Source organism: Loxodonta africana, chromosome 5 (assembly GCF_030014295.1).
Source record: "Loxodonta africana isolate mLoxAfr1 chromosome 5, mLoxAfr1.hap2, whole genome shotgun sequence".
Taxonomy (NCBI): Eukaryota; Metazoa; Chordata; class Mammalia; order Proboscidea; family Elephantidae; genus Loxodonta; species Loxodonta africana.
Genome location: NC_087346.1, coordinates 78,679,807 through 78,703,299, shown reverse-complemented (window position 1 = coordinate 78,703,299; position 23,493 = coordinate 78,679,807). Strand labels below are relative to the sequence as shown.

The following is a 23,493-nucleotide window of genomic DNA, read 5'->3' as shown; positions in this document are numbered from 1 at the left end:
AGAGATGACATCCTAGGGGTGGCAGAGTGACAAGACATAAACAGGTTAAGTCCCTGGACAACCAAATAGATCAAAACTGCCGTACCAGCCAAGAACTGTAAATTCTAAGATTCAAATCCAGGTCTGTCTGACTCTAAAGCCATGATCCCATTTATATCTCACCTAACACAGACTTTTACATCGATTACAGTTGCCTGAAGCTGGAGTAGGTTGGCTTGTGGGGCAATGAGCTCCCTGTCTTTGGAATTACAGTGGCAAGCGTTGTCAAGGATGTTGTAGCAGGGTTATCTGTATGGGATGAGCAGTTAGAGTACAGAAGCCAAAAGGTATCGTTTAACTGTAAGAATTTATGATTAAAAGAAAATAGAGATCAGACTTACTGGTCTGATACAGACTGGCAGAATCCTCGAGACTATGGCCCTCATACACCCTTCAAACCTGGTACTGAACCCACTCCCGAAGATCACCTTTTAGCCAAACGATGGACAGGCCTATAAAGTAAACAATAACACCTGTGAAGAACGTGCTCCTCAGAGCAATCAACCATATGAGACCAAAAGGGCAGCATCTGCTCAAAAGTAAAGTTTAAGAGGTAGGAAGGGCCAGGAAAGCTGGGCGAATGGAAAAGAGGAACCCAGGGAGGAAGAGGGTAGAGTGCTGTCACATTGAGGGGATTGCAACAAATGTCACAAAACAAAATGTCTATCAATTGTTAAATGGGAAACTAATTTGCCTTGTGAATATTCACCCAAACCACAATGAAATGTTCCAAAAAAATAAAAAGTAGACAAATCTCTGCTTTCTAGGCTTCCATTTCCAAAATGAAATGGAAAACTGACACATTGTTATTGGGTATAATACATTCTGTCTCACACTTCCCCAACCCCCCATTCCCAGGTCATTAAAAATTCCTTTAGGGGAGGCATCATCTCTGGTTCATCTTTGTCTCTCTCAGCACTTCCCTTGCACACAATAAGCACTGAAGACATACGTGTTGAGTTTAATTAAAATTGATATTCATCTTTGTATTTGCCAATAGCACCTTCCCTGCACATAATAGGCACTCAATACATATTTGTTGAGTTTAACTGAAGATGATGTAAATTATTTGGGAAATGTAGGCTCTTCAAGCGACAGTAATTGAGAAGTAGTGATTAAAATTATCTAGGACAGGGGTGGCAAACACATCACACCAGGTGCCACTCCCCACTATCATGTCCATGGCAGACGTCACTAACTGATCACAGCACACTTGCGCCCTCAGCTGAGGTGTGGATTCTCAATCCTTCTCCACACTCCAAGCAGCCATTATCAGTCAACTGAAGTCAGCATGCGAGATGGACTTTATTTCATGTTGGCAGTGAAACTGGGCATGATGGTGAAATTTGCATTATTTTATTCCTTAGTCAATACCTTGTGTCTGTCTAGTTTAGCCAGAAGCTCCAGGTCAGTCATGTCTGACACACCACCATGAAGAATCAGGACTTTCTCATCAACCAGAGTAGCCAGCGGAAGCCAAGAGAAAACATCTTGCAGTGTTTTTAGTATTTTCTTGCCATGTATCTGAAAAAAACGATATTAACAAGATGTTGAGTTTCAAATAATTCACTCAGTTTATTTGAACTAAGAGAAACTTTTGCTTTGAAAGGCAGTGTACCTTATATTTATACATCACTTCCTTGGTGAAGCCATATCTAGATTTAGAAGCAAAAATAGATATTAAAATAAATATAGTGACAATAGCTATAACACAATCATATTTTTATTAAAAACATATTCTATATGTATGCTTAAATATGCAGAAAAGAGACTGAAGAATAATCACCAAAATATTTACAACAATCACATTATCTATGGGTAGAGAAATTATGGCATATTATCATTTTTTTCCTTTTGCTTATTTACATTTTTTCTATAATAAATGCCTATTATCTGTATAATAAAGAGTATAGATATGTGGAAACATATTAAAAATAGTTTTATTGGAATAGGATAATGTGTAAAATTTTTACAATATTTTTCTTTAATGTTGATGTATTTGCATTTCACTTTAAAAAATTAAAAATCTTCTTTAAACACGTCCTAACAAATAAGAAGCTGTGGAGAAATAAATTTTGACAATCTCTACAAGCAAACATCAAATACCAAGGATGTTTTGGTTTATACCGTAAGTTCACCATATGGTCCTCATGGTTTCCTCGATTAAGATGGAATTCTTTGGGGTAAACCAACATGAAGGCGAAGAGAACCATCAGGATCTCCATTGAATCCTTGCCTCGATCCACAAAGTCACCATTGAACACGTAGGCCCGCTCTGGCGACGGAAGGCCGTTCTTCCCATGAAGGAAATAAGGCAAAGAGGAGTCCAGGATGGAATAGGAAACCAGGTTAAAGCTAGTTCACATTTGACAGTCACATCTGGTCTAAGGCCAATTCTGTGTTTTCAGGGTCTCCTCCAAAAGTGAAATATTAGTAAAAGATGGAAATACTTTCTACTGGTCTTGTATTTCCTTTCCAGCCAGGCTGAGGTTATTTTGAGGCTTGTTAAATGCTTTATACAAAACCAGAATTTTGCAATGTGGTGTGGAGCAAAGAGCACTAAACTTGTGATCTGAAGGCCAATGTTAAGTTCTGGCCACACTATCTTTAACTAGCAATAATTACAATAGTTGCCACAGAGCCATCAGGATTAAACAATACATGGGAAAATGCTTTGGAAAGTGCTCTATAGGTATAAAGTGATATTCCCATCGTCGTCAAGTCAATTCCAACTCATAACGACCCTACAGGACAGAGTAGAACTACCCCATAGAGTTTCCAAGACTGTAATCATTAAGGCAGCAGACTGCCACATCTTTCTCCCGCAAAGTGGCTGGTGGATTTGAACCACTGACTTTTCAGTTAGCAGTCAAGTGCTTAAACATTGCAGGGCTTCTTAAAATAATATTACCTAACCCAAAAACGAAATCCATTGTCACTGAGTTGATTTCAATTCGTAGTGGCCCCCTAGGACAGAGTAGAACTGCTCCATAGGGTTTCCAAGGCTGTAAATCTTTATGCAAGCAGACTGCCACATCTTTCACCCAAGGAGTGGCTGGTGGGTTTGAACGCCAACCTTTCAGTTAGCAGCTAAGCACCTTAACCAATGGGCCACCAGGCCTCCTTAAAGTATTATTACAACAATAAAATATTGTTATGTTAACATGTTTTGCTATATGCTCTACAACATTTTATGACTAAAAAAAAAACGACTAAAAGTGGATATGAAAATAGCTTTAGGTTGCTTGGATAATTATGTTTTTGGAAAAAAAATCAGTTGCTGAGTAATGAGACCTTCTATTTATTAACCTACTCATATTTGTTAAACAGTTTACAATAATATACTAGAATATAATGCACTGCTGACTTTTATATTACATATTTGCTATATAGGTTGTGAATAATATCTTTTAAATCCAAGCAATAGTTAAGCATTTATTTAATAAATACATTATTTGAACTTCTAAATTAAGCCCCAGAGCAAAAAAGAAACTAAATTTGAACATCCATACCTTATAAAATATAAATATTAAGTCATCCAACTGGCCGTGTAAGTCTCCTAACAAAGACAAAATAAAAGTATCAGTTCTGAATAGCCCTTATCATTGTTTTTTGTATTTACTATAAAAAGGAAATACACAGAAAAATCTGACAGAGAAACTCACAGCTACTCATTTTCCACGTATGAGATGAGCCATAAACTCATTGCTGTCAAGTCAATTCCAACTCACAGTGGCCCTATAGGACAGAGTAGAACTGCCCCAAAGGGTTTCCAAGGAGCAGCTGGTGGATTTGAACTGCCAACCTTTTGGTTAGCAGCTGAGCTCTTAACCACTATGCCACCAGGGCACCATATGTAAGATAGGGGCAAATATTACTTTCCCTTGTTGTAGTCACAGTAAATTTTGTAGAAAGCACAATTTTTTGTAGGATGTAGGAAGTGTAATATTTTCTGCTTGATTACCATAAATGGTAAATGGTCTCTATTTTTACTGAAGCGAAAATGGGACAGAAAAATGCAGGGTTGCAAACTCTGATGAGAACTAGAGAGATTTTGCCTCATCTTTTTTTTTTTTTTTTTTTTTAATGGAGGAGGCTGCTCTTTACTTGTAACCAAATGTTGCCATGCAGGTATTTGGGCCAATATAGCCGGAGTTTTCAAGAGAAGTTAGAAATCTGGATTTTCATATGAAATCCTCCAATTTTCAAATGTTGGAAATAACTTTAAAAATTTAATAACACTGAGGGGCAAACAGAACATACCTGCAGTTTGTATGGAGTCCCTGGGGTGGTGCAAATGGTTAACCCTTTGACTGCTAACCAAAAAGTTGGTGGTTTGAGTCCACCCAGAAACACCTTGGAAGAAAAGCCTGGTGATCTACTTCTAAAAACTCAGCCATTGAAAACCCTATGGACCACAGCTGCACTCTGACACACCCGGGGTCGCGATGAGTCACAGTCAACTTGATAGCAACTTTTTTTTCTAATGCGGCCCCCTGAGTGGCAGTTTGCAATCCCTGGTGTACTGTAGTCTCCCTGCCCTGTGGGCGTCAGTCTGTAGTGGATGTGACAATATCACGGAAAACAAGGCTGTCGACAGGATTTCTCTCTGAAGGAGGAATACGCATGGATGGAAGAAATCATTTGCAGGGCACTGGGCTTTTTGGGCTTGCTCAAGTAAGAACAAATCAACTGCCTTCTAACAAGGAAAGCTCCACTGCTACCCGTTCCCACATGTCGGTTCCAACTCACGGCAGTCCCGTGTGTGCAGAGCAGGGCTGTGCTCCATAGGGTTTCCAGTGACTGATTTTTCGAAACTAGATCTCTAGGCTTTTCTTCCAAGGTGACCCTGGGTGGATGCAAACCACCAACCTTTTGGTTAGCAGCTGAGCTTAACTGTTTGCACCAGATGGGGACTCCATACCAAGGGTGAGTCTGGTTATTTGCAGGGCTTTTGTTCTCCTGAATGGAAAGCATGAGTTTGGGGTCAAATCCGATTTGCTTGGAAAAACAAAAAACAGGCCGGGTCCTTCTCCTTCTCAGTTCTCCTTCACTGCACAATCTCTTAAGTAAACGTGGAACAAATACTTAAATTCTGTGAGTTTTCAGGGGTGAAACGTGCCCTAGTTGCCATCAACTCTCCCTCCAGCCCAGCTTTTCTTCCTCCTCTGACCACAGGCAGGGTTTTCTTGTTTGTGTCTAGCGTTCAAAGCTGTTTCTGACTGGCCCTTACCACACACTGTGATCTCCTCGCTGTAACAGGTGGAAACCCGGTTGATGTTTGGCAGCTGTATGAGGTGCTTCCTGGTTTCATGCAAGAGGTTCAGGACATACCGCGCATGGAGCTGCTACTAGGAGGAAGAGTAGAGAGGGAACAAAACAACACTGATATCTGTGAGGGAAGATGGACCTCACCATTACTGCTTAATGACCCAGCCATGAAGATCCCAAAAGTAATCCTATGGTGGCTGAACAACATGATGAACGTAATTAACGTCACTGAATTGTACATGTAAGAAATGTTAAAATGGCAAATATTTTGTTACCTATTTACTTACCACAATAAGTAAATAAATGGATGGATGGATGGGTGAGTGGGTGGGTGGATGGATGGATGATGGATGGATGGACAGATGGATGAATGGATGGATAGATAGATAAATGCAAGACAGATATAGCTAGATAGATAGATGATAGATAAATGATAGGTAGATAGATGATAGATAGATGATAGATAGATAGATAGATAGATAGATAGATAGATAGATAGATAGATAGATGATAGACAGATAGATAAAAATAATGCTAAAACTATTTAAAAAAAAATAGTGACTCTAGTTAACTGCTTCTGGGACCGTATTCACTGAACCTTTCTTTTTCACCATCTTCTGCTCTTCTTTCAGCTTTTCATCCTTCCCATTTGTTGCTCCCCCAAGTACTGAAATAACTTCCCCTTTCACATCCAGTCTACAATCCTGCCTTGCCTTAGCTTGAGAGAAACACATGACTGCCTTGTAAATAAGTCCTTGGGTGCTGATGGTACTGACACTACTGGGAAACATCATCAGAGTTCTTCCTGAAGTTAATTATCTTCTTATCTTCATGTGACTGGGTTGAGGGCGGTGTCTTGGGCATAGAGCCAGAATTTGACCATGCCTGCCTCTGCCACCAGGGTTTCAAGCCACCATCATCTTTAGCCTGGACTACTGCAATAGTCTCCTGACTGGCCTCCCTGGCCTCTATACTCTTAACCAGCAGCCAGAACGATTATTTTAAAAAGCAAGCTAGGTTATAGCATTCCTGTGCTCAATGTCCAATGTCCTCCCATCTCTTTCAGAAGAATGAGTCCACCTCCCTCACTTCTCTGCCTCCATCTCCTATTACTCTCCCCTGGCTCCCTCCTCTCCAGCCACTTTGGCCCTCTTGATGTCCCTGAGCAAGCCAGGTAAGTTCCTGCCTCAAGGCCTTTGTGTTTGCTCCCTCTGCTGGAACACTCTTCCCTCAGATACTCACAGGGCCCATTCCCTCACCGCCTTCAACCTTGCCTCAGAAATCACTTCCCAAGGATGCCTTCCTGGACCACTCTTATAAAATTGCCATCTTCTCTACTCAGAACTTAGTTTATTCTTTTCCATAGCTCTTATCACCTTCTAATATGCTACATAATTTCCTTATTTGTTTTAATAAGCCATATCTTGTCTGTCTTCTCACTAAAATGGCAGCCCCATGAGGGCAGGAGTTGTGTCTGTTTGGTTTACTGCTGTATCCTCAGTGCTCAGTATTATCTGTGAGATGGATAAACAACTAGAAACTACACGATTAGGGATTTTCCACTGATAAAAACTAGCTGATTGGCCATGAAGCCCTGGCTGAGCAGATATGAGGTGGAATCTCTTTAATGGACACGTGACATAAACAACTTTAATCCGGGGCCATTCCTTCTGTTTTGTTTGGTCTCCCTCTACGCGTTACGCAGAGTTGGAAGCAGCCTAGACTCCCAGGTTGCCCAGGTGCACTTACTTGTTTCAGTCTGAAAGCTTCCACTAGGGCAGTTGCATGGTCCGGGAGGAGTGGAAAGGAGAGATGTGGCCCCACGTAATTGTCCGGTACCTCAATGGAGTCATAGTCACTGCATTTCTCCATCTCGGAGTCCTTGAGGAATCTCTCCTCAGTGAACATGTGGTTCAGGAAGTCCCCTATCAGGACAGAAAAAGTGGGACAGCTTATGATTCAGAGACGGAGTCCAGTGGGCAATAATGAACGGTAGTTCACTAGACAGTAGTTGAAGAAAGACTGGTCTGTATGGCATTGGCTCCAACAAAGGAGAGGAGAAAGGAAAGAGGGAAATGATGACAGATCAGGATGGGCAGGAGGAAAATGTTATGTTTTGGTGTTAATAAAAATATTAGCTGGTATCTGTCTTAGTTATCTAGTGCTGCTATAACCAAAATACAAGTGGATGGCTTTAACAAACAGAAATTTATTCTCTCACAGTCTAGGAAGCTACAAGTCTGAATTCAGGGTGCCAGCTCCAGGGGAAGGCTTTCTCTCTGTGTTGGCTCTAGGGGAAGGTCCTTGTTATCAATCTTCCCCAGTCGAGGAGCTTCTCAGTGCAGCGACCCTGGGGGTCCAAAGGGCTCACTATTCTCCTGGCTCTTGTTTCTTGGTGGCATGAGGTCCCCATGTCTCTCTGCTCACTTCTTTTTTATATCTCAAAAGAGATTGGCTTAAGATACAATCTAGTCTTGTAGTTTGAGTCCTTATTAACATAACTGCCTCTAATCCTGTCTCATTAACATCACAGAGGTAGGATTTACAACACACAGGATAATCACATCAGATGACAAAATGGTAGACAATCACACATTACTGGGAATCTTGGCCTAGCCAAGTTGACACGTATTTTGGGAGGACACAATTCAATCCAGGACAATATCCATTCTGTTTTTATTTTAAAAGGTCAGTATTTGACAGACTTAGTATAGAAATTTGCAGACCTAGGTTTGTAAGCAGGAGAAAAGGGAAAAGCCATGATGTGGGGGAAAAAAATCATAGGCATTTACAGTGCGTATAGTGGGCATAGTAGATGCCCTTCAGTGCTCTTTGGGCAACTTCCAACTGTCAGCCTCCGAGTCTTTAGCCTGAAGGCTTTTCCCTGGATCCACAGAAGGCCAGGTGTGGCGGGCTGGAAACGCTGTGGAATTAACACTCCTGTCCCCACCCCCAGTAGCCTTCAACCACTGACTCTCAAGAGTTAAGACATAAAGTCTCCAGTTCTCTTGGCCTTCAGGTGAATTAATGAGGCTCGTGATTGGCACTACTTCCCAGTCACATTAAGTTGCTGGCTTAGTAGCTGTTATGGATTGCGTCCCTCCAAAAGATATGTTGCAGTCCTAACCCCTGGTACATGTGAATGTGGCCCTTGTTTGGAAATAGTGTCTTTGATGATGTTTTCAGTGAACATGGGGTCACAGTGGTGTAGCTGTTGTTGTTAGGTGCCATGGAGTCGATTCCGAGCCACAACGACCGCATGAGACAGAGTAGAACTGCCCCGCATGGTTTTCTAGGCTGAAATCTTAATGGGAACAGATCACCAAGTCTTTCACCTGAGGAGCTGCTGGGTGAGTTTAACTGCCAACCTTCTGGTTAGCAGCTGAGTGCTTAACTGTTGCACCACCAGGCCCCCTTATACTGGAGTAGGGTGGGTCCTAATCCAGCCTGAGTGGTGTTCTTTTAAAAGAGAAGAGGCAGAGAGAGACAAAGAAAGGACGGCCATGTTAAGATGCATCTATGTGCCAAGGAATGCCTGGAGCCACTAGAAGCTGGGAGAGGCAAGAAAGCATCTTCAACTAGAGCCATAAGAGGGAGCTTAGCCTGGCGGACATGTTAATTTGGACTTCTAGCCTCCAGGACTGTGAGACAATACATTTCCGACCTTATAAGTCACCCAGTTTGTGCTGTTTGGTTCCAGCCGCCCTAGAACACTAATACAGTCCAAAACCAAAGCCTGCTGAGTCAGAGCAGACTGCCACATCTTTCTGCTGCAGTGCAGCTGGTAAATTCAAACCTTGGACCTTTCAGTTAGCAGCCCAGAGCTGCCTTCCCTTTCCTGAATCTCTTTCCCATGTCCTCCCAGTGTTTCCTGCATTTAGCAAATACTCAAACTCTTGTCTCCAGGTGTGCTTCTGGGAAAACCTAGGGTAAATTTCCACTCAGCCATTTATGTCAGCCTCCTCGCTCATTCCCTGGCTATCACTGGATTCACCTTCTCCCTCCCTGTACAGCCCCAGCCCACCCTCCATCTATGACCTTGAGATAGGAGGTTGTCCCATCTGGCGGTTCATACTCACTCTCGTTGTGGCTGCTGGGGGTGAAGTGGTCCACGAGGTAGCTGAAGAAATCGTGGAGCTGCAGAAGAACCCAAGAAGACTTGGCTTTAGAGATGAATGAAGAGACCCAGGAGTGGCCCAGATCAGCTGCACCTCTGAGCCCCCGGGCCTTGCTGAGTAGGGGCTGGAAGGCAGAGCTGGAGGCCTCTCAGTCCCATATCCCGCCGCACCTTGACCTGGTCTTGCTGCCCAGCATACTCTATAGACTGGAAGATGCTCCAGGTGCAACGCCGCCTCATCTCCAGGCGTGCCACGTAGCGCCGGTACCACCTCTGGATCAGGGCCGCCGCCTTGAAGGCTGTGACACAGATGGAGAAGCAAGTCTGTGAGCTGAGCCACCCTAGACCTGGGGAGAGCAGAGAGGCAGGGACCAGATCCTCTCCCACTGTACTTTTCAAAGTAAAGTTTAAGCACACATACGTGGGGACAAAATGGTGGGAGAAGCACTATCCATGGCTGCCGGTGGAAGTATTTGCCTTATCACTGCCCACAGTGCTTTTTCCCCATCCCTGCCCCCGACCCCACCTCCATTCTTGCCCAGTGGCTGTACGGTATCATTGGAGATTTACTGGAATTCTCACTTAATGAGGAAAATACGTATATGGGTATAGATGGAAGAGTTAGACTGCCAGGATTCTGAGGAGATACAAACCGGAAAGGCTGCAAAGATGCAGCATTGTTGAAGGATGGGATAATGCAGGGGAAGGGGGGACATTGTGATACTGTGACAATAGACTAGGTGTCATGAGACCTAGATTCTGGGCCTGAAACTGCCCCGACTAGCTATGTGGCCTCAGGTGAGTCACCTTGTTTGGACTCAATGTCCGCATCTGGAAAAGGGGCTGGACTAGATGATGACTGGAGAAAACAAACAATAAATACATAAATGAATACGTAATATTATGGCAGGTGGTGATAGGTGCTTACTGGGTCCTGTTCTTGTTATTCCCAGGTTCTCTGATACCCCTGTGGGCTTTAAAGCTTCCCTATCACGTTGTTTGTGGTACAGTGGTTAAGAGCTGGGCTGCAAACTGAAAAGTCAACAGTTTGAATCCAGCAGCCACTCCTTGAAACCCTATGGGGAAGTTCTACTCTGTCATACAGGGTCACTATGCGTCAGAATTGACTCAGTGACAACAAATTTGGGTTTATCATCTTGTTACATCGTTAGGTGTTGTTGGGTAGGTTCCTTCTCACGGTGACCCTATGTATAGCAGAATGAAACATTGCTCAGTCCTGTGCCATCCCCACAATTGTTGCTATATTTGAGCCCGTTGTTGCAGCCACTATGTCAATCCATCTCATTGAGGGTCTTCCTCCTTCACTGACCCTCTACTTTACCAAGCATGATGTCTACCTCAAGATTGGTCCCTCCTGATGATGTGTCCAAAGTAAGCAAGACAAAGTCTCGCCATCCTCACCTCTAGAAACATTTTGGCTATACTTGCTCCAAGACAGATTTTTTCATTCTTCTGGCAGGCCGTCTGCATATCCCCATCAAAACACCTCCATAACTGTGCTGACAGTATCTGGTCTGACAGGCTGCCTTTGATCGCCTCCTATTGCCAGGACCTGTGCTAGGTGAAGGTCCTCAGTGGCGTAAACCGTTTGTCCTCAGCTACTAACCTAAAGGTTGGTGGTTCAAATCTAGCCAGTGGTACCACAAAAGAAAGACCTGGCAATCTACTTCTACTGAGATTATAGGGAAGAAAACTCTATGGAGCTGTTCTACTCTGTAACACATGAGGTCACTGTGAGTCTGAATCAACTTGATGGCAATGGGTTTGGTTTGGTTTGGTTCGGTTCGGTTTGGTTTGGTTTGGTGCTAAGTGAACTTGTACCACAGGCTGGGGGTGAGGGGTATTTATTTTTCAGGTCTAATTCTTCATACTAGGTTTAGGATCTGTGGTCAGGTGTTGTTGCCAGAGAAAGAGACAGCTGTCCACATATATAATTAGAGTGTTCTTAAGCTCCAGGGACTGGATATGCCACCTGAACGAATGGAGTATTTGTGGATAAAGCTGGATTACAAAGGAAACCCTGTGAGTTCACTCAGGTCAACCTCGTGAACAGTAGACAGATTGATTTAATGTATTTAGCTTGCATTAGGGAGCTAATAGAATTCTTGCTGATTTCCCTAAGAGGAAAGACAATGGATGGGTGGGAAAAGAGAATGGAGGAGGAATTTAGGCAAAGCTAAATTTGATATCCTAGGAGGAAAAGGTTTCATACAATAAGTATTTCTCAATGGCACTCATTTAAACAATAAATGATGAGGCTGAAGTTCTACTGATTGAATTCTGTAAAACCATGTTCAGAACTGTAAATGAAATGTCCAGGTTATGCGCTACAGATTCTTCAGGAATTCCTGGTAAACATGTATATTTCTGGACTTCAGCCTAGACCTACAGCATCAGAATCTATACAGATAGAAGCCAGGTGTCTACAGGTTTAGTAAGCCCCAGGTATGCTTGTTACGTGTACTAAAGTTTTAATAACGGCTGAGGAAGAGTGTGGACATCAAGGTTCTGTGAAAATGTTGCTTGCAAAACACCTTGCAGTGAAAATTTTAAGGCAAGTGCTGCCAACGCTAAATATACGTATGTCCTCAGTCCTGCTTCAGCAACTTAGGGCAGGGGAAGCAGGCAACACCTCTCTTTCTCCTTCTGTTTTTCTTTCTCCCAGACCTCTACATGGGGCCTGGCATAGCTTTAGTTGAGATGGGAGCTGTGAGTTGCAGAACAGTTTAAGATCCTCTACCCCTTTATCCAGGAGCCCTGGTGGTGCAACAATGGCTAAGAGCTCGGCTGCTACCCAAAAAGTTGTCAGCTCGAACCCATCCAGCAAAGAAAGACTCGGCTATCTACTTCTGTGAAGAATACAGCCAAAAAACCCCGATGAAGCAGTCCTATTCTGCAACACATGAGGTCACCATGAGTCAGAAAAACTCAAAGGAACCTAACAACAAAGTTCCTTCAACCTACCACTAGTCTGTCAGTTTATTATACTGTGGTGGCTTGTGTACTGGTGTGATGCATGGAAGCTATGCTACCAGTATTTCATATACCAGCAGGGTCACCCATGGTGGACAGGTTCAGGAGAGCTTTCTAGACTAAAATGGACTAGAAGGAAAGGCCTGGCAATCTACTTCTGAAAATCAGCCAATGAAAATCCTAATGATCACAACAGAATATTGTCCAATATAGTGCTACAAGATGAGTCCCCTAGGTTGGAAAGCACTTGAAATACACAGTGGCTGTGAAAATAGACTCACACATACCAATGATAATGAAGACAGCACAGGCCTGGGCAACATTTCAGTCTGTTGTACCTGGGGTCGCCATGTGTTGAGACCAATTCAACAACAATTAACAACAACCCCTTTGTTATGGATTGAATTGTGTCCCCCCAAAAATATGTTGTAAATCCTAACCTCTGCCTGTGATTATAATCCCATTTGTGAATGGGTGATACTTGTTATATTAATGAGGCAGGATTAGATTATGTCATTGGGGGTTAGGTTATGTTTATTATGTTAATGAGGCAGAATTAGGGTGTGTCTTGAGTCAAACCCCTTTGAGATATAAAAGAGAGTAAACAAGCGAGAGAAGCAGAGATGGGGGAAGACACATGCCACACCACTTGAAGAACACCAAAGAGCCAAGGTATAAGGACCTTCCCCCAGAGACGACAGAAAGAGAGAGAGGGCCTTCCCCTAGAACCAGCACCATGAATTTGGACTTCTAGCTTCCTAAACTGTGAGAAAATAAGTTTGTTTGTTAAAGCCACCCACTTGTGATATTTTTGTATTAGCAGCACTAGATAATTAGACATCCCTCATCCCTTCCCAACAGCACAATGCAAAATGCTTGGGCCATGTAACTAGACTAAATCCTAGAGTGCAAGTTACAAATACAGCTGGCTGTTAAAACTCCATGTTAAAGAACACTGTCAGAAAATTGTGAACCAAGACAATGCTGCATTTATTAAATCAGCACAGTAGAACTAATGTATTATTTAAGAGAAATGTAATAGAATAGAGGCTTTTTCTTTTTTTTTTTTTTTATGGTTACCCTCTGCCTTAGTTATCTAGTGCTGCTATAACAGAAATCTCACAAGTGGATGGCTTTAACAAACAAATTTATTCTCTCACGGTCTAGGAAGCTAGAAGTCTGAATTCAGGGTGTCAGCTCCAGGGGAACGCTTTCTTTTCTGTTGGCTCTGGGGGAAGGTCCTTGTCATCAATCTCCCCTGGTCGAGGAGCTTCTCATCGCTAGAACCGTGGGTCCAAAGGACATGCCATTCTTCTGAGTCTCGTTTCTTGGTTGTATGAGGTCCCCTGTCTCTCTGCTCACTTCTCTCTTTTATATCTCAAAAGAGATTGACTTAAAACACAACCCAGTCTTGTAGATTGAGTCTTGTCTCATTAACATAACTGCCGCTAATCCCACCTCTTTAATATCATAGAAGTAGGATTTACAACACAAAGGAAAATCGAATCAGGTGACAAAATGGTGGACAATCACTCAATACTGGGAATCATAGCCTAGCCAAGTTGACAGATATTTTTGGAGGACACAATTCAATCTGTAACACCTTCTTATTTCCGTTACCTTGTCAAGAATACTTCTCTCTCTATACTAACTGGACTGAAAAAGAAAAATAATGCCTTTATTAAGATGTACCTTTCTCTAAGGGAAATACAAGCTTGACAAAAGTTAAACATTGAAAATGTAATGACATTCTTTTACGGAAAACAGAGGCCCTAATAGTGACTTCCAGTTAGACATGGCATGCTTAAGATGCCTGGTGGTGCAGTGGTTGAGTGGTTGGCTGCTAACCAAAAGGTCTGCAGTTCTAACTGATCAACCATTCCTCAGGAGAAAAGGCCTGACGATCTGCTCCCAGAAAGACTGTCATTGTTGCGAACCATAAAGACTACAGCCTAGGAAACTCTATGGGGCAATTCTACTCTGTCATATGGGATCACTATGAGTTGGAATCAACTCAACGGCACAGAACAACAACAAAAAGCAGATGTAGGAAGCCCTCACACCCTAATACACAATAAATGCTGTATAAACTAACTTGAAAAAAAAAAGTTAACAAACAGCTGAACTCAAAAGCATTAAAGGGAAATCTCCAGGTGTAAGAAATGAAGATAGAATCCATGGCCAAAGCGAGGGGCAGGCACTGAAAGATAGAACCCATAGCCAAAGCTAGGAGCAGGGCATTGAAGTCAGGCAGCCCAGTCAACCAGGACTGGACACCTGTCTTGGCAGCTGGGGTTTAACACCCACCTGGGGAGGACAGTGGAGCCCTGAGGCTCTGTGCACAGCAGGGAGCTATAACTGGGCTCTGTGTGGAAAGGCAGGAGCTAGGGAAGTTTCCTCCACAGTGGGAACCAATAAATCTCTGCCTCCCAGCCCTGAGTCACAGCAGGGAGTGAGCTGACTTCAAACAGAGTTCCTCATGAGATGGAAATTCTGAGTCTGCACCATGTGTGGGATGAATTTGTGTTATTTGCCTTGTAAGGAAACCCTGAGCTGATGCTAAAAGAAAAAATATTTGTGATTTATACCCCTACTATATACTAAAGAACTTTTAAAAATAAAGAAAAAAGGAGAAAGGACGAAGGTTCTATAGAAAAAATGTGCAAGAAGTATGAAAAGACAGTTCAGAGGAAAAAATGAGCAAGGCTTAGATATAGGAAAAGATGCTCAGCTTTGCTTATAATAAGAGAGATACAAATTAATAACTACTCTGAGATATCACATCTTACCCATTAGATTGACAAAAATCTGAAACGTGGCAACACACTCTGTTGATGAGGCTGTGACGAAACAGACACTCTCAACATTACTGGTGGGAATGCAGTTGGAGGGGAATTTGGCAGTATCTAAGAAATTTACAAAGGTACTTACCCTTTGACTGAGCAATCCTACTATACCAAAAATACTGACAAAAATATGAAAAGGCACATGCACAAAACTATTTAATGAAGCACCATTTGTAATAGCAAAAGGCTGGAAACAATTCAAATATCTGTCAACAGGGAGATTAGTTGAAAAACAATGGTTCTGCCATATAGTGGTGTACTATAGAGCTGTAAAACCTCTAGGAATAAGGAAAATCTCTATATTTTGCTATGGAATAATCTACAAAATATATTAAGTGAAACAAGCAAGGTTCAGGACAGAATGTACTGGACATTACCAGTTAAGCGCTCAGTTGCAAACTGAAAGGTTGGCTGTTCGAACCCACTCAGCTGCCCTACAGGAGAAAGACCTGGCAATCTGCTTCCATAAAGATTACAGCCTAGAAAACTTTATGGGGAAGTTCTACTCCATAACACACGGGGTTGCTTTCAATCAAAAATGACTCAACAGCACCAACAACAACACCACCAATCATATATCTAAGAAAGGGGGAAAATATGAATATGCATACACACACACACACACACTCACACGCACACGCCCAGAAGAATAAACCAAAAACTAATGTAGTTACTTTTAAGTGGAGGGAAGGAACAGAGTGGAGGGGACAAAGACAAAAACTATACTTCTCTGAATGTGCCTTGTTGTGTAGACTTGACTTTGGAATTGTGGAGGATTAAAAAGATGATCATAATTCTTTGACATTTCTCCCACCAAGAGGTAGACCATATTGTTTACTCTTGAATCTGGGTGGGCCTATGCCTGCTCTGACCAAGAGAGTATATGATGTTCTTCTCCAGGAATTGGTCCCTCCTGATGACATACCCCGTGGACATCAGATGAAATTTGTTGTTAGGTGCTGTCAAGTTGGTTCCAATTCACAGAGACCCTATGTATGATGGAATGAAATGTGGCCTGGTCCTGCACCATCCTCACAATTGTCGCTATGTTTGAGTCCATTGTTGCAGCCATTGTGTCAATCCATCTTGTTGAGGGTCTTCCTCTCTTTCACTGACCCTCTACTTTACCAACTATGATGCGCTTCTCCAGGGACTGGTCCCTTCTGATAACATGTCCAAAGTAAGTGAGATGAAGTCTCACTATCCTTGCTTCTAAGGAGCATTCTGGTGGTACTTCTTTCAAGACAGATTTGTTCATTCTTCTGACAGCCCATGGTGTATTCAATAGTCCTCACAACACCATAATTCAAAGGCATCGGATGGACTAAGATCCACTAAATATATAACTTTAAAGAAATCAGGTTGTTTCCTTGTTTGTTTATTACAAAAGACTGATATAGCTAATACAAGTAGAAGAAATTGCAGAGGTATAAAGTCACCATTTTGCAATCCTTAATGAAATAACAAGGAGCCCTGGTGATGCAGTGGTTAAGCACTTGGCTGCTAACTGAAAGGTCAGTAGTTCGAACCCACCAGCTGCTCCACAGGAGAAAGAAGTGATAGTCTGCTTCCATAAAGATTTACAGCCTTGGAAACCCTATGAGGCAGTTCTACTTTGTCCAATATGGTCACTATGAGTCGGAATCAACTTAACGGCAATAGGTTTTTGGTAATGAAATAAGGGGGGCAATGGTGGTGAAGAAGAAGAAGTCTCACCGACCATGTGGGAGACCTGGATTTAATTCTCTGCCAATGCACCTCAAATGCAGCTATCACCCATTTGTCAGTGAAAGCTGTGTGTTGCTATGATGCTGAATAGGTTTCAGTGGAGTTTTCAGACTAAGAGAGAATAGGAAGAAAGGCCTAGCCATCTACTTCCTAAAGTCAGCCAATGAAAACTCTGTGAAGCACAATGGTTAGATCCTATTGAACATGGGGTCGCCATGAGTCAGGGACTGAGTCAACTTGACAGCACCTAACAGCAACAATGAAATAACATATTCAGGAATGATTATCAGTGCAGATATAAACTGTAGTGAAAGATTGATGGGAGTTGGGTATCTACATGGTCTCAAAAACGACTCCATGGTGTTCTTGGGAAAATGCAGCGTTACAATGGAGGGACCTGGGTGTCATCTCCTCAACCCAGATCAATCTTAGCACCATTGAAAGTGGGACAAACAGACATGTGCCTCTTGGTATGATGCAAAATGAAGTACACAGCACCACCTCTGAAATATTCTTGCCAAAATGTTTAACTTGAATCCCATTTGGTTAGATACAACTTCTCATTTATAGACAATACAGAATATAGAGAAACAAGTTAAATGACACCACTTAAAAACACTCAGACGAATCCAGAAATTGGAACATCCTATAGGACAAATGGTCTGGTCTCATCGACCAGTCAGTTATGAAAACAAACAAACAAATAAAGGTAAGGAGGAATGATTCTAGATCAGAATTGACTAAAGAGATGTAACAACTAAATGCAATACATGGTTCTTTACTGGATTCTCTTTTGAACAAAAACAAGCTGTTAAAAAAAGCAATTCGAGGCCAGTTGGGGAAATGTGAATGTGTGGTAGATATTGAGGAATTGTTATTAATTTTGTTATGAGTGATAACGGTATTGTGTTTATGCAGGGAAATGCCCTCTTTTGGACATGCATACTGAAATATGGGGTGTAATGTCATACACTGTTACTTGCTTTACTACTATATGGTATGAATGTTATGAAGTCTGTAAATAGTTTAAAATATGATAAAGCAAATATAGCAAAATGTCAACGTTAAATCTAGGTGATGTGAATATGGGTTTATTTTACTATTCCTTCCACTCTTTTACATGCTTGAAAATTTTCATAATATGAAGTAAAAAAAGACAAGGAGAACTTGGGATGGGCTAACAGGTGTAAAAGAGTTTTGAAGCTATGCAATGTCAAGTAAATAAAAACAGCTAACCTTTACTGAATTCTTAATTCAGTGCTAGGGCCCGTTCTAAGCTCTTAGGCATATGAGCTCATATAATCCTCACCATAATCTTAAGAGTCTGCGGCTGTCAGCATTTCCCCATCCTAACGTAATCTCCTTGTCCTACAGTTTCAAGCTGGGCTTTGCTCACTTACTGTGTTCTTCTTTGTGTTAGAACCAGCTTCTCTACAGCCTGGTTTTCCAGTCCAAGGACATTAAATGCTATTCCTCCTACACTGTCCCCCTCATTCACATTGACAGTCACTGTTTTCCAAAGGTAAATTAATCAAGGCTATTAATCTTTTTCCAAAGTAATAATTTTGGAAAAGTTAAGTCTATATCATGTTGAGGCTTGCAGGCCTCCACATCAGACTTGTGTGCACTGCCAGGTAATAAATAAAGGACTAGGATGAAAACCCAGGAGGAACAGAGGCACTGCCACATACATGATTTCATGTAAGACTCACAATATGGAAAAGGGTTAAGGGAAATAATATCTGCAACTGTTAAGTAGTAAAATGTACTTTACAGGGCTACTGAGAAGATAAAATGATGCACGTAAAGGATTTAGCTCAGTACCAGGTATGTAGTAAGTACTTAGAAAAGGATAACTATTGCCTTCGGTTATTGTCTGCGTTTTACAGATGGAGGTACAGAGTCCTTGAAGAGTAGTGCTGCTGTTGCATTCACACAGCCAGTGAAGAGTAAGGCGGAGCCCAGGTCTTCTGACTCAAATACCCACCCTCGTTACACTTTCCTCTGTACCTCTGACCGTTGTGTTTTACATTCTAGATCTTTCCCTCAGAGATTGGCCAGCCAATGCTCGCTTTTTGAGAATGTCTGCAGCTTGTTCTAACCATTCACCTTTCAAAAGGGTCAGTGCCACTTTGAATTTTCTTTAATCTTATTTATATTTATTTGTTTATTCAGTTTGATTTTTAAAACAACTCTCCAAAATATAGAAAAGTATCTACCCACTCACCTCTTCTTGCCCCACTCATCTTTCCCCACACATCCCATTTTGGTGGGACCACCACAGGCTATTTATTAATACTTCCTCTATCCCATCATTCAGGTAATTAACAAATAGCTAGCATCGGGTTGTTTCTCAACCTGCCCACAAATTTTGAAAATAGGTAATTAAAACTTATTTGGTGCTGGGTGGCAAGAGTGGTTTGCAATCAGCTGGCTGCCAACCTAGTTTGTTGGCTCAAACCTAACCAGTGCTCCCCAGAAGAAAGGGCTGGTAAACTGCTTTCGTAAAGATCACAGCCAAGGAAACTCTATGGAGCAGCTCTACTCTGTAACGCATGGGGTCACCATGAGTTGGTCGACTTGACAGCAGCTAACAACAAGAATAGTACTTATTTAGAACACTTACTATAAGCCAGATGCTGTTCTAAGCACTTTATATTAATTCACTCATTTAACACAGTAAATATGACAGTAGGTTTAAAAGTTTAAAAGTATGGTTTAAAAGTATGGAAACCAAGACTCAATAAGATTAAGAGGGCCTCAAAGCTGGTTAATGGTGGAGCCAAGATTTGAACCCAGTTAGTCTGGCTCTTAACCACTTGTTGTATAATACTGACCCTCTGTTTAATATGAACACTTTTTCACCCAAGATTCTTAAAGGGTTTCTCCATTTTCTTTTCTCCATCACTCCTCAACCCATGCTATAATCTGGATTTTACCTCCAGCATGAAATTGATTCTACCAACGTTACCAGTGACTTTCATGTCACTAAATCCGATACACATATTTGTCATTTATTTAATATCTCAACACATATTTGTCGTTTATTTAATATCTCAACTGCATTGAAGGTTGACCACACTCTTGAAACACTCTTCTTTTGGCTCGTAAGATACCACATGCTCCTTATTTTCCTCCTACATTTCTGGCTACATCATCTCAGCCTCCTTTGCAGACTCATTCTCTTCTACCTGATGCTTAAATGCTGAGGGTCCTCATGGCTCCGTCCTAGGCCCTGGTTGCTGCTCTGTCTTTACTCTCATCCAAGGTCCTCAGTCACCCCCATGGCTTCAATGACTACCTAAACTCAAGTACCTTCCAAATGTATATATCAGCAGCCGAATCTCGCCTCTGAAATCTAGATCTGAATATGAAACTGCCTACTCTGCACTTCCACTTGCATGTCTCATGAGCACCTCAAACCCAGGCTGTATAAACTCACCATCTTCCCCTCAGCCAAATTTGGTTCTCCTAATGGTTAAGCTCTCAGTTGCTAACCAGAAATGTTGGTGGTTTGGACCCACCTAGCACCTCTGTGGGAGAAAGACCTGGCAATTTGCTTCCATAAAGATTACAGCCTAGAAAACTCTATGGGGCAGTTCTACTCTGTCACATGGGGTTGCTATGAGTCAAAACTGACTTGGTAGCACCTAACAATAACAACACAATGGAGGAGAAGGAGTCCCTAGGTAGCACACCAGTTAAGCACTTGACTACTACCCAAAAGGTTGGCTGTTCAAACCCACCTAAAAGCACCTCAGAAGAAAGATCTGGTGATCTGCTTCCAAAAGGGCGCAGTTGTACCCTACACACATAGGGTTTCCATGAGTCGGAGATGACTTGACAGCAATAGGATTGGTTTTTGTTTTTCAATGCAGGAGAATCTCCTTTTTTATGTCACTAATTGGCATCATCATCTGCCCAGTTTGCTAGTCAGAAACCTGGAAGTCATTCCTGATTTGTTCTTCTCTCTCACCCCATACATCTAAACAGTTGGGTCCAATCAACTCCATCTCCTAAATATTGTCAGAATTCACCCTCTTCTCTCCAACTCTTCTGCCACTGACTCTGGACTACGGCATCATCATCTCTTGATTGAATGATTTCAGTAGCTTCCAAACTGCTCTTCTCCCTTCTACAATTAAATCCTCTAATCCCTTCTTCACAGAAACCAATTGTTGTTGTTGTCGTTAGGTGCCATCAAGTCGATTCTGGCTCATAGCAACCCCACGTGATAGGGCAGAACTGTCCCATGAGTTTTTCTTGGCTGTAATTTTTTGGGGAGCAGATCACCAAATCTTTTCTCCTGCAGATTCTCTGGGCGGGTTGGAATGGCCAACATTTCAGGTAGCAGCCCATCTCTTAACCATTGCTCTGCCAGGTTATTTTAAATATCTAAATCCTATTATAGAACTCCCTATTTTAAATTCTACAATGGTTCTTCATTGCCTTTAGGATAAAATTTAAATCCTACAAGACCCTTAGTGACGAGGCCTCCACCAACCTCAGCAGCTTCATCTTATGCCACCCTTATTTAGTTCAGGTCAGGCCAAACAAAATGATCATTCAGTTCTGTGAATACGCCTCAACATCATCCTACTTCATGACCTTTATACCTGCTGTACCCTCTACGTGGAATGCTCTTTCATCCCCTTTGCCAAATCTTAATTCATTCACTTGCATGTGTATAGTTTGTGGTGAACCACAATGGACAAGACTGACTGAGTTAATTTTAATTCTGTCAAGTATAGTTTACCAAGAAGAAGCAAATTTCTCGGAGTTGGTTTGAGGAGAAATGTAATGGTTTCCTGCTTCTACGATGAGAATCTCTAGGGACTATCCTCAGCCCCTCCCTACACAATGGTGGCCCTGGGGCACCCTTGGCTGGCTTGGGAGGTGAAAACCACATACCTTTCTCTGCATTCTGGAAAGCAAAGTGATGCTGGGTGGAGGTGCCGCTCCCCATAGCCCAGTTACAGTGCTTGTACAGTAATCACATAGAAGATCCAAGGGAGGCTGGGCTGTTAGCTGACAAAAGGAAATCTGTAACAGGGAAATTCAGGCAGAGTGTTAGTGCATATTGACCAAATTATGTAGGAATCTTGTCTCCCGTGTGATTTAAAAAAAAAAAAAAATTGCAAGACTATCATGGGAGAACATCCTCCTCACTTCTTTGGTCTCAGAGCATGAGGTATTCCTCCTCTGAGAATTCCCTCCATTTGTCACCCTATCTCTCTCCTGTGTTTTCAACCTTTATACTGGCTTTTCCTTTCTCTTTCTTTACTCATCCCTAAGACTCACTTTGGAAACCCTGGTGGCGTAGTGGTTAAGTGCTACAGCTGCTAACCAAGAGGTTGGCAGTTCGAATCCGCCAGGCGCTCCTTGGAAACTCTATGGGGCAGCTCTACTCTGTCCTATAGGGTCGCTATGAGTCAGAATCGACTCTACGGCAATGGGTTTGGTTTTTTTTTTTTTAGGGCTCACTTTAGGTACCACCTTCCTTAAAGAAGCCAGTTGGACATCGCCTCCTCTGAGCTCCTATATATTCAATTTATATCTCCATCACTGCAATACTGTAATATGTCATTGTTGTTTGGTGCTATTGAATTGGTTTCGACTCATAGGGATCCTAGGTAGAACAGAACAAAACACTGTCCGGTCCTGCACCAGGCTGACGATCGTTATTATGCTTGGGCCCATTGTTACAGCCACTGTGTCAATACATCTTGTTGAGGGTCTTCCTCTATTTTGCTGACCCTCTACTCTACCAAGCATGATGCCCTTCTCCAGGGACTGGTCCCCCTGATAACATGTCTAAAGTATGTGAAACAAATCTAGCCATCCTTGCTTCTAATGAGCATTCTGGATGTACTCCTTCCAAGATAGATTTGTTCATTCTTCTGGCAGACCATGGTTTATTCAATATTCTTCGCCAACACCGTAATTCAAAGGCATCAATTTTGCTTCAGTCTTCTTTACTGTCCAGCTTTCACATGTGTATGAGGCGACCCGTAACACCATAATTTGAGTCAAGCGCACCTTAGTCCTTAAAGCGACATCTTTGCTTTTTAACACTTTAAAGAGATCTTTTGCAGCATATTTGCCCAATACGATGCGTCCTTTGATTTCTTGACTGCTGCTTCCATGCGTGTTGATTAGACTCGCAGTCTAATGATCCAAAAAACCCAAACTCATTGCCATTGAGTCAATTCCAACTCATAGTGACCCTATAGGACAGAGTAGAATTGCCCCATACGATTTTCAAGGAACAGCTGATGGATTCGAACTGCCAACATTTTGGTTAGCAGCCAAGCTCTTAACCACTGCGTCACCAGAGATCCAGTCTAATGACAGGGAAACACAAAAGAGAAAACCATGAGAAAGAATACTGTATCATAACTTTCTCTTTTGTGTTTCACTATTAGTAGACCATGAGCTCCCTGAGAGCAAAATTTGTCTTATTCATCATTTTTATCCCCTGGCACATAGCAGGGGTTC

The 23,493-nt window shown here is 42.2% G+C and overlaps 1 protein-coding gene across 1 annotated transcript in view; it reads right to left on the bottom strand.

The window, feature by feature from the left end:
* PPEF2 (protein phosphatase with EF-hand domain 2) overlaps nucleotides 1-21,961 on the bottom strand; it is a 44,978-nt gene extending 23,017 nt beyond the window's left edge. Inside the window, exons 1-9 of the mRNA XM_010594180.3 lie at nucleotides 21,907-21,961; nucleotides 9,599-9,726; nucleotides 9,390-9,447; nucleotides 7,060-7,235; nucleotides 5,273-5,387; nucleotides 3,552-3,598; nucleotides 2,167-2,333; nucleotides 1,658-1,694; nucleotides 1,414-1,563 (exon numbers count right to left, since the gene is read on the bottom strand). Of these exons, the coding sequence (XP_010592482.1) occupies nucleotides 1,414-1,563; nucleotides 1,658-1,694; nucleotides 2,167-2,333; nucleotides 3,552-3,598; nucleotides 5,273-5,387; nucleotides 7,060-7,235; nucleotides 9,390-9,447; nucleotides 9,599-9,726; nucleotides 21,907-21,961 (933 nt within the window). The remainder of the gene's footprint in view (nucleotides 1-1,413; nucleotides 1,564-1,657; nucleotides 1,695-2,166; nucleotides 2,334-3,551; nucleotides 3,599-5,272; nucleotides 5,388-7,059; nucleotides 7,236-9,389; nucleotides 9,448-9,598; nucleotides 9,727-21,906) is intronic.
* Between the last annotated feature and the right edge of the window lie 1,532 nt (nucleotides 21,962-23,493).